At 36.4% G+C, this 19,338-nt stretch overlaps 1 protein-coding gene across 12 annotated transcripts in view; it reads left to right on the top strand.

Annotated features, from left to right (window-relative positions):
* Positions 1-19,338, top strand: part of RGS7 (regulator of G protein signaling 7) — a gene marked incomplete at both ends in the record, with an annotated part of 185,598 nt that overhangs the window by 73,299 nt on the left and 92,961 nt on the right. For all 12 annotated transcript variants that reach the window (XM_083349939.1, XM_083349933.1, XM_083349940.1 and 9 more), the window contains one exon: positions 6,710-6,806. In XM_083349939.1, coding sequence (XP_083206065.1) covers positions 6,710-6,806 — 97 coding nt within the window. The remainder of the gene's footprint in view (positions 1-6,709; positions 6,807-19,338) is intronic.

Raw genomic sequence — 19,338 nt, 5'->3', positions numbered from 1 at the left:
ACCTGTGACATGCATTTGCCCACTCACAGAGCTCCTGGGTTAAAATGAGATATACAAATCATCATAAAACTTTATGTTTTAAAAAAATTGAAACACCTTAAGGCACTTTTATTAAAATCTAAGTGTTTTGATCAGTGACAGGGCTGCATACAGTGACATGTTATGTCATTTTATTGAATTGGGCTTGTTTAATGCTAAAAATACAACTGTTGTACAAAATTTGGATTTTGTTTCCTCAGTTTACATCTTTATATTTAATTTGTACATAGCTCCTGATCCCTATAATTTGTCTGTTGTTTTATATGCAGCTTTCCAAAATAAATGCAATTTTTTTTACAAAATTCTTCAGCAGAGAACAACCATTGATTTAGGCTGCTGTGTCCCTGGCATGAAAAAGTCCACATAGGTGGCTCAAGATATTTTGAGGGTGGATTTCTTTTACGTTCCAGGTTCAAATATAAGTAGAATTGTAAACTCTCTAGTAACTGATAATTTGAGCTTCAGAGTAGATCACATCCTTTCCAAGGCAAAAGATCCTGAGCAAATTCTCTGGCTTCTTGGTGGAAGAGTGTGGGGGAATCCTTTCTGAATCTCATGGGAGCTACTGCCAGCTAATGCAGAAAATACTAAATGGACCGATCTCCAAATAAAGCACTTTTTATGTCTTTATGCACAGACAAAGATAATTTAGATTCTGCATGACTATGAACTGAATAATTTGAAGTACTCCTTCTGGGAAAGCTTCAGGCATAACAGAGGAGAGTCATAATGGATGTGGATAGTGGATGCAGAATGAGTCAGATATTGATATTGGCTTTCTTTTGATTTAGCAGTATAATGTCTAAAAGGAGACAAGTATTTTCCCCACAGTGAGGTCTATACATTCTCTCACATCCTATAGCCACATTCTCATATGATTTCCCCCTTGTTATTAAATAATGCCACAATAAGCTCAGAATAGCCCCTTTCAGATTGCAAAAAACCTCAAATTGAATCCAACCTCTGCTTCTTTATATACAGTCAATATGCACACAGCATCACTGTATCATGGAGTGAGCCTGGATACATATGATTCAACACCCATGGGCTTTGCCCAGAGATTCAGTTGATTGCCTGGGTTCAAAGCTTGGGCTTGTTGGTATAACCCCATTATTGTCAGAGAACAAAATTCAGACAGTTCATGGATGGCTTGGCTTGGGAAACTGAACAAAGACCGAATTAATGACAAAATAAACTTAAGCTGCTGAATTTTTCAGTTCACATGGCAAGGGGATGACCCATTTTGCTATTCAGAGAACATGAGACCAACCTTTGTCAGAATCTCATAATATTCTGGTAATTTCACATGGAGATTTTAGGTGAAAATACTGTAATATCTACTGCTTTCAGGTAGTAAGACTTAATGGGACCCTTGATTTCCAACAATTATTAATATTTTCATGGGACACCTTAGGTACATCACACCTACAAATTGTGCCAACTCCTAAACCAGAAAAGGTAGAGGCCATTTCTTTCTTTTCTTTTCATGTCTCTTCATGTATTGTTCAAATTATGTATCTTGTTTTTTCCTTTTTCCTCTTGGGCCCAAGTTACCTTGTAGAGCATAGATTACAGTGTTCCTATTCTTAATCTTCCTCTTCCTGAAAAACATCTATCCACTCAGCTTGGTTTTTGAGCAGAGGGGGGATACTTTCTCAAGTTATTTTTAATGGAAAAACTTTTGAAATGTTATGTGGACCTTAAGCTACCTTTACTAAAAAAAAGTTATGTAAGCTAGGGTCTCTTGTGTTTTGTTTCAGAGTTATTTTAAGGCGTATTGAACAAACAGGAGTGCAAATCTGAAAACAGAATACCTGAATAGTATCAAAAGAATTTATTCCCTGAAACCAAACATCTTTCAGCCATCCTTAGAGAGGCACACATCCTCTCTCAACATTTGATTGTAATATGCAGTTAATAAAAAATGAACACCTTGAGATTCAATTATTTTCTTCATAAAACACGATATCTATTAGCTTATCCTGGTAAATGTGTACATTTAGCAACGAATGAGAGAAATTCAAATTAAATTTGGTCATTTATAAAACACTTAGCTTGCTAATAAATGTTAGGATTTTTCAATTCAACTCCCCATCTCACAAAAATGTTACAAATTAGAGCATATCGCATTTTGGATCTTTGCTCGAGCATTTTGGCTTGTATTGTGGTATCTCTGTGACTGCTGTTTTCTCAGTGATACTTCCCCCCTCCCCATTTTGAAAATGTCAAATTCCCTTATTGGTTTCAGAACTATGATTTTCTTCTTCCTCCCCATGGCAGCTCTTTTGCACCTTCTGCACAGTTGGATTTGTTCTCTTTTTAAAAAAAAAACAACACACAGTGCAATATTGCATTCTCAGAGCTGGTCTGGATGATACTGATAGGAGATAAACAGACCACTAGATAGGAAATGCTGAAGCAAAGCTAAGGAGCTAATTCTTTACTTTGTAGTTTCCGAAGTCAACAATGGCCTCTCAGGGAGAGAGGCAACCATGCTAGAAAACAACACTTGCCTGTTCAGTCAAAACTTGACAAGTATTTCAATGCTTTATCCTAATTCAGCTGCAACAGATTCTAGTTAGGGCAGGGGTAAGCAACCTCGGCTCTTGGCTGGCTCAGGAATTCTGGGAGTTGAAGTCCATGAGTCATAAAAGAGCCGAGGTTGCCTACCCGTGAGCTAGGCAATCAGAGCAGAAAATGGCTTTAGTAGAAAAAGTTTGGCTTTAGTATATTATGGCTTTAGTACATTATGTTAGTGAGAACATAATTATTTGCATTTGAATAAAAAATACCTTTTTCAGGTACACTGCATTTATCTGAAAGAAGGATAAAATTTAGGACAGTTTTGATAAAAAGATAGATGAATTATTCATGGAAAAGAATGTGCCCCCTATTACTACACCTTTAGTTAATTTAAAGATGCTAATTGTTTCTTTAGGAAGCAAACTTTTTTAAGGGTAAAATAATATTCCTTTCAGGTACATGGAATAACGCAGAAAAAATTGGGATTTCATCAATTGGCAATACAGTTATGGGTTTCTGTGAACTCAGATTTAATTTTGTAATGCAAAATAAATTCAAGAAAGAGACATCTATATACAACTAAAGGTCTCATCATGATCTTTAATAGTGTGAAACGGTGCATCATAGGCAACAATGTTTGAACCAAGGTACAGAATATGTCTAACATCTGGGACCCATGGCTCTGGAGGGAATAAAATTAGGGGAAGTTGTAGCTGCTTCAGTGCTACTCTCTTGCAATCCCTGGCTCCCTCTTCCACCCAGTAGTAGTAATTTACTTGTCTATTGGGAAGAGAAGGGAAGGGAGATTTCCAATGCGTCCTACCAAATTCTCACAAGGAAACTTAATGGGGTTTCGCAGTTTCCTTGCTCCTGCTCCCAATGCTTTTTTTTTTGCCTCCCCTTAAGTCATTTTGTTTCTCTGTTTAGGTAAGGAAATATTTCTGAAATGAGCACCCTTCAGGTTATCTAGTAGCATTTATAGATGAAGTGCTTGTTTACTGAGAGTCTAAATTTGAAGGAGTTCAAGAGAAAAATGGGAGAATAGTTTGTGCATCTGTCAAAATGGTGTCTCTATTTGTGTTCTGTAGGCATTGGTGGTGCTTGGCAGCATGCATTTTGAGGCACCAACGATGATGGTTGTGATATTTGTGGTACTGGATTCATTGAGTTTTAAAAATATACTGATGGGCTGCACAGGGCTGTTTTTAGGCCTCATGCTGTGCAGGCCTGAACTAGTTTCTTATGAAATCACCTTGGGGAGAATACTTTCTCCAAACTGAGACATTGGTGTGGAAATGCACACTTTTAAAACTCTGCATATTTATATTCCTCCCCAGCATTTGGTTTTAGAAGACCTTAATTTTGTCAGGAAATATATTTTAGCTCTTGCTGAACTGTTTTTTTATTATTATTATTTTTGGTCTGTATTTTAGTCTGTTTCTAGCCTGCCTGGATATTTTATATGTTTGTTACCCTGATTTTTAGTCTCTGCTTCATATATTGCAATTTATGCAGCATTCTGTGTTTAATTGATTTTATAATCATAAAGTTGCATGTTTTATCTGCATTATCCTCAGGTTTATAGAATTATCCTTAAGCTGAATGAATACATAATATTGATGCTTTTAATGGTCTTAGCTCTTCATGATTTTAAAATTAGCTGTTATGTTAATGGGTTAAGTTTGTTTTAATCTTCGTTTGTTCACTTGTATTCTCCACTTGGAGAACAATTTGTTACAGGAAACTATAAATAAGTGAATGCTTTGACCAAGTGTGAAAAATGGCAACTAGAGACTATGAGAAGAGAAGGCTGTATTGCTCAAAGATACAATCTTTCCTTTGGAAATGGGGTGCGCAGGGTTTTACAACTTGATTCAAAATTATTTGCAAAGTGTACAAACATAGTTTCAATTGGCATTTGACTCCCCCGTATATTAATATAAAAACACATTGAAATCTTAAATGAAATATTATCAGTCATTATGGATATGTGAGTGTGAGTGAAAAGGGAACATCCTTCGTTCTCTTATATTTAAAAGAAGGCTGCTTTGTCTTGATCAGAAAGGAAGACTGAACCATATCACAGGGACATGTCTGCAAAAATACACATACAAACAACATGCAATAGAGATTGGAATACTTTCCGGGAAGCTGTCATTTAAATTAAAATCTTTTTAAAGATAAGTCATGTTTCATTTTTTTCATACTTTCCATTTTTCAAATGTACCTTGAAAGCGGACTGTTTTTGACATAAGATCAGGATATTCAGGATGCTGCTTATAAGCACTATCTGCTTATAGAGCTCAAAGCATTGTTAGAGACCCCACACACCCACTTTATGGTCTGTTTCTGTTGCTCCCCTTTGGGAGGAGGATTCGAAGTATTTCTAGCAGGACTACCCGATTCTGTAATAGCTTTGTTCCCTTTGCCATCCATCTGGTAAACTCGCAAGATTCATTTTTCACATGTATACACAATGCAAACTAGATTGTGGTTTTTCAGTGTCATATAATATATGTGGGTATATGCATAATATATGGGACACGGTGGCTCAGTGGGTTAGGACGCTGAGCTTGTCGATCAGAAGGTCGGCAGTTTGGCGGGTTGAATCCCGAGTGCCACGTAACAGAGTGAGCGCCTGTTACTCATCCCAGCTTCTGCCAACCTAGCAGTTCGAAAGCATGTAAAAATGCAAGTAGAAAAATAGGGACCACTACGGTGGGAAGGTAACAGTGTTCCGTGCACCTTTGGCGTCTAGTCATGCTGGCCACATGACCACGGAGACGTCCTTGGACAAGCGCTGGCTCTTTGGCTTTGAAACGGAGATGAGCACTGGCCCCTAGAGTCAGAAACGACTAACACGCATGTGCAGGGGAACCTTTACCTTTACCTATATGCATAGTTCTGTATTTATTTATTTTTGTCATATTTATGTAGTCTACATTGGAGGTGGTGACCCTTTGAGAGCTGTATGCAATGAAATTTCATTTTAATGTATGCCAATTAGTATACATTCACAGTGACAATAAAGTTATTATTCTTTTCTGTTCTATTTCCCCCCAACAAACTCTGCAAGCTAACACAGGCCTTTAATGAGAAATTTTAATTTTCCAGGTTTCAAGTGTCAAAAATGCTATGTTTAAATGATTAAAATGTAGCATTAAATAATCAACATTCCCAATCTGTGATATCACAGAAATAGAGCCATATGTACCACATTCAGTGCCAGAGTTATATATGAATGAGCAAGTCATTTAAGAATTCAGTAAAGATGTACTCAAAATTATTAATACTCAGCTGACAATTGTTTTACTAACTAATCAACAAAAGCTTACTACTATATTCAATATATTGAACTTTGAAGAAGGATGTATGTATGTTTAAGTGCTATTATATTAATTGTGGAGAAGCTGAAAACAATGTTGGGTACAGAATACTTTTTGACAACATTAGATGAAATGATTAGCTCAGTAAATAAACTTTGTCCTTAACCTCATTCCTGTCTCTTCCTTCAGTTTACAGTATTATCAAAGCTGTATTTATGGACAGTTCTCATAAGAGCTTTGACCTTGAGTGTTAATTGGCAGTATAGTGTTTAAAGTCTTGGATCTGTTTCAATATAGTCATTAAGATCTTGGATTGGGAAAATCCTGATTCAAGTCAACATTTGACCATGGAGATTACTTGTTGCTTTGGTCAAGTTACTGTCTTTATGTTTAGGTTTTTTTTACAGCTTTCTTCACAGCATTAATAGCATGAGGATTAATTTTAGTGGAGACGCCGCTGTATGTTGTTTTAAGCTCTCAAGGGAAAATGTAGGATATGAATGTAGCTACTGTCAGTCAATCTATATGAATAATTAAGATTCAGGATAAAAAAATTGTTTCTTGATACAGAAAATAGTTATCTTAGAATTGATGCCAAAAGAGATGATGGTGGCCTCTAACTTAGATGGTCTTATTTTAGCTATTAGTAGCTACTGTTTAAGAAAGCTACATATAATTGCAATATCAGAGGTTATTTTCTTCACTTAGGCATTTAGTTTGGTCACTGTGGCAACAGGGTACTGAATTAGATCAACTTAAGACTCATCCAGTCTGTTTACTACTCAAGAACATAATATGTTTATTTGTTCCTTTTTCTCCAGATGGAAGATGTCATAGCTCGTATGCAAGATGAGAAAAGTGGGATTCCTATTCGCACAGTCAAAAGCTTTCTCTCCAAGATTCCCAGTGTTTTCTCTGGTAAGATTCAAAATACATCTTGTGATTTATTCAGTACTGGAAAAAATACATGTGAACAATGCTAAAATGGAAAATGAGTACAGGCAAGACTCAAAATAATTACTACAAGTCTGTAGTAATTTATAATAAGGTTTAATTTGGATTAGTAGTTTATACTGTAAGTTCCATCCTGTGTTAGCACATTATTTTGGATACTATGCTTCCCCTGCCCCCAGCAATTTCTTCTTTGGAAGAAGATCTGGAGCTCTCAAGAAGCCATGTGTTCCTGGAAGATTAATATTGACAAGCGTCTCTTCCTCAGAAAATAGAAAAATAAAAATAAATTAAAAAGACAAGATTACAAAGAAGCAACCTCTGATCTTTTTGACAATAGATTTAAATGCATTTAGATTTTACCTTCTTTCTCTAAAGTTACATCACAATTTCTTTCTTCTATTAGCTATTGTTTCTAACTATCAAACTTATAAATCACAGAAGCTCATTTTTTTCTTTATCTTTTCAGCAAAAAATCCATAAGGATCCAGTCCAGTCACTTTTGTTTTGCACAACTAATTTTTATTTCCATTTCTCTTATTGTTTGCAGTATTTCCATTTTATGAATAAGCAAATTCTTAGTTATCTAAAACATCCAGATTCTTTAAAAAGATCTATGGCTTTCAGAAAAATAACTTTCCATCATATTAAAGATTTTTTTTGCTAATTTAACTTGAGTCGTTTTAATATCTTTATCAGAAGTTTTATCTTTTTGTGGACAAATTATTCCATTCCAATCTTCCATTAAACCCCAATTTCCATATGGTTAACTAACTAATATAATTATATTAGTTAATCCATAATTCATTGCAAAATGTTACCTTATCCTTACTTGGAGCATATATTTCAATTATCAAAGTCCTGGCCCCATGCAAAATGGCTTCAACCCCGACTTTACTATAATAATCAGTAGTCAGTTGGGGTCATAACTGAGGGTTTAATTACAATACAACTCTATTTCTCTTTTTCACTCCTTTTTGACTCCTGCTGAAATAAATTCTTTGCCCAAATTTTTGCAATTCAAATATTTTGTATCTTTTTCATAATCTGAATTTTTGGCAAACAGATTACCGGTACATCTTGTTTTAATTTGATTGACAAATATCTCTTGAGGGAAACATTCTTGGATATCTCCTCAAGATGTGGACTGTTCCCTACTTATTCTAAGAAAGAAGCCAAGTCCTGCCTGTTGTAGAGAGTGCTGATATGAAAAAAAAAGCAAGCTTAGCTGGTGCAGAAATGCCAGTTTATGGAGAAGAGCAGGATTTCTTAAAAATCTATTCATTAATGAGGACCGCTTCACCAAGTTCCCTTTAATGGCCTGTAACTGAGCTTTCGGGGAGGGGGATGGGATTTTCAAATCTCAGGCTTAAAGTTGCCATATACAAGGTACTGATGGTCAGAAGCAATGAACTTTCCTCACCTGCATGTAGTTACAACATAAATATAGAGAAGAATATTTATAGCTTAGGGTTGAAATGAGGGGTCCTTGGTGCTCTCTGAGCTTGTAGATGTTTCATTACCCAAACTATGTAGCATTATTAGTACACTGATGATATTATTTAGTTTGGGTAATGAAATATCTGTAAGAAAACAGTCAAGCTTAGAGAACACCAAGGACTCCTCACAACATAAACATGCCCTGCCTATTTAGCTATGTCAACATAACAGTGCCGCAATCTGATGTCAGATCTTACCTAAAGTGACAGACTCATATCATCCTTAGTTGTACTAATATTAAATATCACTGTTATTGCTTCATAGTGTGACCTTTCTTCTGCTTGTCAGATGTGACTGAGACTGCTTTTGAACATAGGTTTAACACTGTTTAACACTGTTTTGGAATAGCATTCACCCTGTGTCCAATACTGCTCCAACTAATAGCTAATAACAAGAACTCATCCTGGTTCCTGACTTTTATTGACTTACTTTTTAATGTAGCTTAGCTGTGTTTCGCACAGAACAGTAGCAGTAAGAGGTGTGCAGAGTTTCTCTGCAAGGTGTTGAGTAAGGAATGAAAAGGACTGGAACATTCTAGAGCTGGGGTGTCAAACTTGCAATGTCATGTGACGTGTCATGACATATCATGTCTTTTTTGCCATTGCCAGCAATGGGGTTGGCGCAGTTTCGCTACGATGCATCTGGCCCATGGGCTGGCAGTTTGACACCCCTGTTCTAGAGGTTTTTTACTTGGGAACACTGGGATGTGATGAAGAAGACATTACTCAATGGTGGAGAAAATCTAGAAATGACTCTGACTGAGCTCAATATAAAGGCTACATTGTGGTAAGGAGAGAAGTGAAGTAGCTCTACTGCATTTTTCTTATTGCATTGGCAGATTGTTGGCCAGGGACCTTCTTTAGGGTCCATAATTCCATGGTTTGTCAATAAAGACACTAAGATATAGCCAAGCCTTGACATTCATGAAGTCGAGTGATGTGCAAGAGTCAACTGTTACATTTTCTGGAATTTTGTGAGCCAGTTGACAGAAGGGTGCTTCAGTGCCTAGCAGGTCAATCAACTGTTCTGTGGCCAGGTAGAGAACTAGAGGAAGAACTTTATATAAACCTGATATCTTTTCTGTAGCCATAACTTTATTACATGATGGTTTGTGCAGATTAATGATTTTTTATAGAAAAACAAGAATGAAGTTATTGGTGGATTGGGTTTGATGAATGAGCCTTTATTATTTATTATACATGTAAATCAGAGTTCATTTTTTCAAGAATACAGGAAAACCCAAGAACTTGTGGGAGGGGTGTATTTCAGGCTTGGCTATAGTCATAATTAATCATATGTATGTGCGTGCATGCACACAGATACACACAAACACAGAAACCGATTTGTCAGTGGGACGTTTCATGGCATGTATTGCACACACTTGATTGTAACCCTAATAGCTGCCTTTGCCCACTCTTATTATGCAAAGTGAGTATTATAATGGGAACTGGAATGTAAGCAATTGGTATGTGTTTCCTGAACTTTTATTGGCCTGGAACAATTTCTATTTCATTTGAATCAGAACTGAAATTAAATGCAAATGTTACCTTGTTTTTGGCTAGTGATGTTATTAAACAACTGAATGGTATTCAATATTCTGTGCCTCTGTTTTGAACTGTTTTATCTTTGCCAAAAAAAATCGGTAGCAAATCTGAAGATATAAAGTATCTAGTGAGTTGGTATAATTGGAGTCCAGAAGCTCCCTGATAGGGATCTGCCATTCATATTTGTCATCATTTGACAGAATCAGATATAATCACATTGCAGATTAGATGTGTTCTTGTCTGACACTGATTGAAAATGAGTATCAGTAATAAGGAAAGCAAGTTGATTTACATTATGGGTGTCAAACTCGCCATGTCACATGACATGTTACGACATATCGTGACTTTTTTGCATTGCTGGAGCTGGGGTGGGCGCGGCCTCCATATGATGCAACTGGCACATGGGCCAGCAGTTTGACACCCCTGATTTACATTCTTTCTGTGATTACAGAAAGAATTTTCTAAACTAATGATAAGGGAAGAAAGTCAGATGTGTTAATTATAAAAATAGTGTAGAAGGGTGCACAGTTTTTTAATGTTTAAAATGCGATAAAGAGCAGTTGTATAAACATGTTCCCAAAGACCTCTTTATTTCTTCCTGTTTACTTGAGTTTTCATACCTGGACCTAAATGTTGAAGAATTAATCAAAGGCTCAGGAGGAAAGAGACAACCTTTATAATATGGCTGACTTGTCAGATGTTTCTGCATGATCTATTTTGTTAAATAAAGTTATATATCCTGATTTATTTTATCCTCATCTTTTAGTGAGGTGAATTTTAGTGAATGGTTTTTAAAGATGGTAAAGGATCAAGAAATTTAATGGGATCCTTTTTCCAGATTAATGGTTTGAAGATGGAAAAGTCTACATTTGAATTAAATCAGACAACTTCAGTATGGATTAAGCTATCTATAGTGAAGTCACATCTTTGGTTAATTCAGATTGTAATATACAATAGCTTTGGATATCACTTCTGGGAATTATATTGTAAAATCTATTGGTGGTAATCAAAAAGTTACCTGATTTGTTTTACCTCAACATTTTCTCTACCCTTTTTTGTGTTTTGTCAACATTTAACCTACTGTTCTGCAGGTTTGTTGACTTTGACTCCTACAATCTTTCCAAGAGTTTGGTCTTTGGGAAAAGATTCTCTAAGCACATGCTGGAAGTTATCCAGATTCCCCTTTTTGCTGCCAGTATAATTCAAGGACAAGAAAACCTCACATTGCCAAATAGGCTCTATAACTTCAGACTAGGATTCTAGTCAAGCATCTCGCCACTTCTGTGGGTGAACTTGGAATACAGTCAAATGCTGAAACCAGTCAGGTTGCAAACATCTCAATGCTGTATTCCTCCAGTCTTTCTTTTTTTAAATTAAGTCATTTCACAGACTTTTGTTGTTATTGGATGCATTTTTAATAAAAGCCTACCAGGTTGGAATGTACTGACTTTCTTGAAATGTTAAGATTAGTATTGTTAAGAAGCTAGATTTGTTGTTGTTGTTAGTTGCGAAGTCGTGTCCGACCCATCGCGACCCTATGGACAATGTTCCTCCAGGCCTTCCTGTCCTCTACCCTCTTCTGGAGTCTAGATTTAGCAACAAATTAATTTTCTGGCTAGACTATTTGCAATAATGAGGAACACTATGCTATTACAGACCCTAAGAGACTGGCTTTTATTGAACTCATTCCCATAAAAGTGTTATATTGATTACACTGCTGTCTGCCTAGCAACAGTTATTAAGGTGATCAGCATAAATTTTCAGATTTTTTCTTTCCTCAATATTTTGCAACTTACGTTATATTTTATTCAGAAAAGCGACACACAACCGACTAAACTGATTTTATTTGCTTGAATATAAAGTGTGATCACAGCCTTTCATTGTTTTTCTTATTTTTTTCCTTTTTCAAATAAAGACTTATAATATTATTTTTGGTTTTGAAATTAACTTTCTTATTTAAAATTTCTTCCAGGTAAGAAATTTAAAATTTCTTCCACTTAAGAACTGAAAAGATTTGAGGTAGTCCTTTATGTTTTGGTGGGGTGAAGACAATTTTGTTCTCTTCTTTTCTAAGCTTTAGTTTTTTGCTTTTAAGTTATTCAAGAGCTGGGATTAAGAGAAGATTCTTACTAAACTATTCAGCTCACTAAATGGGACAGGCTAAAGAAGTCAAGCATGGGTCTGCTAGGGGTGGCAATCTCTCAGAGTTAACTTTTGAGAAACTTTTGTTTTAAAAAAAAGATATCCACCACCTGTGGAAACCATTGCTCTACTCACTTCCAAATTCTTTCCTGCCTTTATTATTTTTATAAATAACTCAAGGTAACGAACATACCTGATTACCCCCTTCCTCCTCCTATTTTCCTCACAACAACAAACTGAGGTGAGTTGGGCTGAGAGAGTGTGATTGTCCCCAAATCACCTAAGGAAAGACTTATGGTTTTAATTATATAACATCACTTTAAACACATCACATTTTAAAATAGTTTAATGTATAAAATTCTTCTCACATGCTTATTAATAGATGTAACTTCTGTTGTTCTGAGATGGATAGTTGTTAGATTGACAGAAATATTTTGGGATTCTGATTTCAGTCACAGTGTTTGGCATTTTGACTAAGCTTATTTGTGGGAGGGGGGAGCCCTGTTGCTTGAATGACATAGAATAGCAGGAAGACAATAGTTAAACTATTAGCGATTCTTGATGTATGGTTAAAGAATTTGGTAAGGTTTCAGATGTCCAGTAAAGTGTCAATATAATCCAGTAGATGGTGATGGATTTGATTCTGATGTAGCCTTTAGCTTCTTATATATTGGAATTGCGAACTCTGTCCATCATGCAATGCTGCTGGGAAAAAACAGATGTCAGAAAATGTGTACTGACATTTTTACAGTAATACTTATGGAAAACATATGTTGCACGATTTACCCTAGTGAGGTGTAGTTCAGATATTGTAAAGGCATACAGTATGTGTAATTCATGCAGATCTGTGATCTTCTTTCAATTGTTGTTCAAGAGTGATTTTTTTCCACGTATGAATTGTTCTGATTTAAAGATTGTATCCAAGACTAATTTTTTTTTAGATAAGGTAGCCTTACTTTTCATTTCTTACAGCTGTTTTCATTAATTAATTAGTTCTATCTCTACATTTTAAGTGTGTGCATGTGTCTCTCTCTGTGCATATTGTTTACAGCTGCTTTTTTTCTGAAAACCCAAAGTGGCATACATAAAGTCATCCCTCATTTTATCAGGTTGAGATATTTCAAAATTACCTAATGAATTCTGTAGGTGATTGGAGACTTGAAACATGGATCTTATTAACCTCAATGTAAGATTCTGACCTACTTCTATTCGGATCAGGGATGAGAAATTTGAATCATCATTTGAACTTGATGAATATGTATTTTAACTGTTTCCCATTAAAACTTGCTTAAAAATTATGTTGTTCTACAACAGTTACTTCAAGATCAGTGGCACTGTGTTAACTGCATCCTATTAAGCCATTTTTGTACTATGGTTTGTTGAACTGTTCATACTTTGGCTAATCCAAAACTAAACAAATTCTCATTATAATTTACTGTGGTGAAACTAATGTCTTGGTTGGTTAAAGTCCCTCTCCGCATATTTTAATAAGGTCACTTGTGATATCAAGATTTATGACATTTTTATACATCACATTTATTGTAATAAGACAACACTACACTTACAGTGCATTCAGAAAGTATTCAGACCCCCTTCACTTTTGTCAATTTTGCTTTGCTGTAGCCTGATTCTACAATTGTTGAAATTCATTTTTTTCTCATTCATCTACACTCTCATAATGACAAAGTGAAAACAGAATTTTAGAAATGTCTGTAAATTTATTAAAAAGAAAAAAACTGAAATATCACATTGGCATAAGTATTCAGACCCTTCACTCAGTACTTTGTTGAAGCACCCTCAGCAGCAATTACAGCCTCGAATCTTTTGGGGTATGATGCAAAAAGCTTTGGTTTGGGGGATTTCTGCCATTCTTTCTTGCAAATCATCTTAAGCTCAGTCAGATTGCATGGTGACTATCGGTGGGCAGCCATTTTCAGATTTCTGCAGAGATGTTCAATAGAGTTCAAGTCAGGGCTCTGGCTGGGCCACTCAAGAGCATTCACAGAGTTGTCCCTAAGCCACTCCTGTGTTTGTCTTGCCTGTGGGCTTAGGACCATTGTCATGTTGGAAAGTGAACCTTCGGCCCATTCTGAGATCCTGAGCACTGTGGAACAGGTTTTCATTGAGGATATCCCTGTACTTTGCTCCATTCAGCTTTCCCTCAACCCTGACTAGTCTTCCTATCCCTGCTGCTGAAAAACACCCCCACAGCATGGTGTTGCCACCACCATGCTTCTCTGTTGGGGTGGTATTGGGCAGGTGATGAGTGGTACCTGGTTTCCTCCAAACATAATGTTTATAATTGAGGCCAAATGGTTCAATCTTGGTTTCATCAGACCAGAGAATCTTGTTCCTCACAGTCTGAGAGTCTTTCAGGTGCTTTTTTGCAAACTCCAAGCAGGTTTTCATGTGTTTTGTACTGAGGAGAGTCTTCTGTTTAGCCACTTTCCAATAAACCCAGATCAGTGGAGGGCTGTAGTGATGATTGTCCTTCTGGAACTCTGTCCCACTTCCACACAGGATCTCTAGAGCTCAGTCAGAGTGACCATTGAGTTCTTGGTCACCTCTCTTACTAAGGCCCTTCTTCCCAGACTGCTCAGTTTGACTGGGCGACCAGCTCTTGGAAGAGTCCTGGTTGTACTAAACTTCTTTCATTTGAGAATTATGGAGGCCACTGTGCTCTTAGGGATCTTTGGTGCAGCAGAAATTTTATTGTAGCCTTCCCCAGATCTGTATCTTGCAATAATTCTATCTCTGAGCTCTGCAGGAGTTCCTTTGACTTCATGGATTTTACTCTGCTACAGTATGCATTGTCAGCTGTGAGGCCTTCTATAGAGGGGTGTGTGCCAATCCAAATCATGTCCAATCAATTTAATATACCAAAGGTATTCAAGGTGTAGAAACATGTCAACAACGATCAAGAGAAATGGGAGACACCGGAGCTAAATTTCAAGTGTTGTTGCAAAGGGTCTGAATACTTATGCCATTTTTTTTTCTTTTTAACAAATTTACAGACATTTCTAAAATTCTGTTTTCACTTTGTTATTATGGGGTACTGATGAACAAAAATGAATTTTAACAACAGTATAATCAGGCTGCAGCATAACAAAATTGACAAAAGTGAAGGGGGTCTGAATGCACTGTATATAATATTCCAACTTATAACATATAGCACATTGGGAGACAAGTAATGCCATGACTCTTTAACAAATTTAGGTCCTAAGTAAGCCACCAGAGTCTCTTTGGATATTGAAATGGACAACATATACATTTAATAAATAAATAAAAAATTGCCAACTGTGTCTCTACATTATTTGTTATCTTATCTGCTATAAGACCTTGTTCACTTGTTGTATCTTGTTATATAAACTAGTTTTGCTACCAATATGTTTCTCCATTTTCTGTTGTTATCTTTCTGTGTTGTGCTAAGCCATGCTTCATTTTGACCATGATTTCTTAATTAAGTTACATTGATTATTTGTTAAGCCTTTCAACTGAAAAGCACAATCAGGGAAACAAGTTTCACAGAGACATTGTTTAATGGGGTTTAATGCCAAAAATTAGTAGAGAAAATTGAGAACTGAGATATGTTCTCCTCTACTAGTGAGTTATTAATGTGGAATTTCTTTGAAGCTTTTGAAATTTCTTTTTCACAAGATGTCTCCAAGATCGGCTACAGATCCATTTCTTTGACAAGCCAGTAAAAACCTTTCTGTAAAGGAATTTAGGACTGATCTTGGGGAAGGCATAAAAAAGGAAAGAGCTGCTAAGGAAGGACTTGGACTGGAAATCTCAAGTCCTGAGATTGAAGCAAGCATAGAAAGAAGTTTAGCATAATTCCATCTTGGTTTTGTTTCGTATAGGATGGGGTAGAGATGAACTTGGGCAAGTTTCAAGATTATACTACCATACTCTACAACAATAGAGTAGCATTTTTGGATTTCCTGTACTGCCTGTTTCTTGAATTAACCTAACTAAAAGGACTAAAGCTTTCCCTTCAATGATTTCTGGTATCTAAAGTTACTTTTTCTCTCTTGATCTCAAGATAGTACTTCAACATATAGTTGCCAAAATTATATTAAGTCAAAACGAACCTCTGGATTTAGTCCTTGACCCATCACTCTTCAATAAATTATGATGACATAGAGGAAATACCTATGACATTTTCAGATGACATGCATCTCCATTCATATTCTCTCTACTTGAGGAATCCTTGGGTCAGGGGTAGGGAACGATGGCCCTTTTATGACTTTTGGACTTCAATTCGCAGAATTCCTGAGCCAGACATGGTGGCTCAGGAATTCTGAGAGTTGAAGTCCACAAGTCATAAAGGGGCCATTGTTCCCTGTCTTTGCCCTAAGTGATGAGCTCCTGCTACACTGCAAATATTATTTATTGAATAGAAACTCTCTATCCCTCCCTGCCCTCCAAAAAATCAGGATTGAGAAAAAAACTAAGGACATTACTTTTTCCTAAGAATACATTTTAAAAAATTGGCTCCAGCTTTCCCCTTTTCACCAGTATAACCAGCCCCAAGTAGTTTTGGAAAAATTGATACTAGATTATAAACATAACATTGAAGTTAGCAAGATAAGAAGGATTTTAATTTTTATAACAGCAATGAGGGAAGGATTGTGGAGAATAAATTAATGGCAACTAACTGCATGACTCTAAGATCTGAATAGCATTTTAAAGCACTGTTGAATACTGTCTGGGCTACTTCTCAAATCATTTGTTTCCTTTTGTGGCCATTTCCAAAATAATCTGTTTTAATTCCTGGCTTGGCTTTTGCTTCCTTTTTAATGCCTTTCTTTGAATGCAGACTTATACACCACTCAAGGTGCATTCAGCATTCCCCAAAATTAATCAGAATTGCTACTATTTTTGGAATGTTCATTTCATCCTTCCCCAATCATTTAAATGGATTTTATCCATTTCAAATCTAGTGCTTTGTAATGTGAAATCCTTTGAACCAACAGCAATGAAAGACAGATAATTGTAGCAGATATAGAATTATTGACAATTGAACAAGCAGCATTAATAAAAACACAACCGATGAATCATTTTCTGCCAACTGTTACTTTTATCTAGGTTTTCTAGGGTTTTTTGAATTCTTAGGCCCAACTACTTGACATCCCTTCCATCTGTGTGTATTGTATTAAATATTTTCTCCAGACCTTTGTTTCCTGCAGGCCTCTACCTAAGCCTCACTGAGTATAAATAAACCTTCAAATTTCCTCTCCTACTAAATTCCACCCTGTTCTTGCTAGAGAGAGTCACCAGCTTTCAAGTAGGTTTTTTTTTAGTTGCAGCAAGTCATGGCTAGTAGATGGCAAAGAGGATTTTAGAAGCTGCTCTGGACCGTTATTGGCTCAAATCTAAAGACAGAGAGATGGAGTGTGTCTACAATGGGCTATTTTTTTCATTGATGGAGAGATTAAGTTTGAGTCACATTTTCTGTCCTTTTCCTGAATGAGAACCTTTAGCTCAGCTTGTTCCCATGGAAATGGGTGCAGTGCTTGCAACATCATGAACAATAAAAAGTCATTTTTTTTTCATTTTTATTTACCTTGAGGGAAAGTGAACCATAAAAATATACAATGATGTAGATATTTGTTTAGGTTCTTGAGGGTTTCTGAGGGAGGAGGGAGGAAGGAGGGAGGAAGGAAGGAAGGAAGGATTTATTCTGCAACTGCAAACCTTCAAGTTTCTGATCTAGTAAGAATACATAAGAATTGCTACATTTAAGCTAGCTTTCTTGCCATCTCTAAAATCACTACAAACTAATACTTGCTCTGTGCTTTGAAGAATATCAAAACACAAAGAATTTGTGAGTCAGCCGCAGATATAGAAACACATTCAGTGTTTCTAGGTAAATGGTGTATCTTGGTCTCTCTGCCATCTGTTCCCTATCTCATGATATGTACAAGGCTGAGTCACCCTGTTGATTTTGCAGTTCCCAGTAGTTTGAATTTGGTAAGTGTTTTCTACACATTAAACTACAGGCATGTAGCACAGTAGTCTACGTGGAATATATCTAGTCACTAAGAGTTGACACTGATTTGATAATACATAAATAATGATCAAATAAATCAATGTGGCACTGTAAGTTGCTATTTCAGCAACCCAGGTAGGCTTGGTTACCTACAAAAGTAAGTAAATTAGGTAAATAAATAAATAAATAGTAAGTAAATTAGGACAGTAAAGATGCTTTCAGAATACTCTGAAATTTTAAGTACTTGCTATTCAGATAAACTGCTCTTATTCAGAATGATTGTGGAAATGAATAAATGCAAAGAATCTTTCCCAGATGCTTTGGTTATATATTAATTCTTTCAGTTAATATTCCCAGTAATTTAAGGATCATCCAAGTATTTTTTTAAAAAAACACAAGTTTTTATTTGCACAGGATTGCACCATTTTGCTCTGGTGTTCCTTTGGTACTACTTGTACCTTATTCCTCCTGACATTTGCCCTGATTTATGTCGTATATATTTCCTTTCTGCTTCCCAATTCTTCTACACTATTTGAGCTCGTTTCTTACATTAGTTCCTTCACCTTCTTTCAGAAGTGTTAGATTGCAGGCTTCGAGCTTACAGCAAAAATTTGTCTGCAGGATCCAATCTGGGTTGGTCACTGGGACCGGAGTTTTGTCTTCTGAGTTTTCGAACTCGTGTTGAAGCCCATGCTCAGGGAAGTTCTCTCTAGCCAGGGGCTCCAGCACCAGTCCAAAAGCTTGGAAGACTAAAAACCTCTCCTCCCAGTGACCGACCCAGATGGGATCCTGCAACATTATCCTGGGATATGTATATCCACCTTCATTCATGAAAAAGTTATTTCATGATGTTCTTTCTTACACAAGGTAACTCATACTTTTGGGGCTTGGTTGCTTCTGTCCACCCAGCCTCCGGAACTGGGGAACCTATTGCTTCATTTATTGCAGAGGTTTCCCATAGGGTCCATCTGAAGCATCCCGAAGAAGACCCAAGAATTCACGCAAACGGTCCTGTGCAGAAAAGCATGTGATCTTACTGCTCATCAACCCTTTCCCTATGAGAGCATATAAAATTAGCTTCAGAGGAAACACAGCCCATGCAGCTGAAGAAACCTGTCAAAGCAAGCAAGCAGAAAATCAGCCTTGTTTCCAGATTTAGCCAGGGATTAGACCATATAATTAGAGGTGTATGTGTTAAGTGTTTCAGTATTCTAGCTAACATTTCAAGCCACTTTTTCTTGAAACTATTACAAGGTGTTGCCACTTTAGATTGCTCTCATAGCAATGCAGAAGTTACAAGATCTCAATTAATTGCCAG

Source organism: Vipera ursinii, assembly GCF_947247035.1.
Source record: "Vipera ursinii genome assembly, chromosome: 1".
Classification (NCBI taxonomy): Eukaryota; Metazoa; Chordata; class Lepidosauria; order Squamata; family Viperidae; genus Vipera; species Vipera ursinii.
This window is presented reverse-complemented; position numbering and strand designations above follow the sequence as displayed.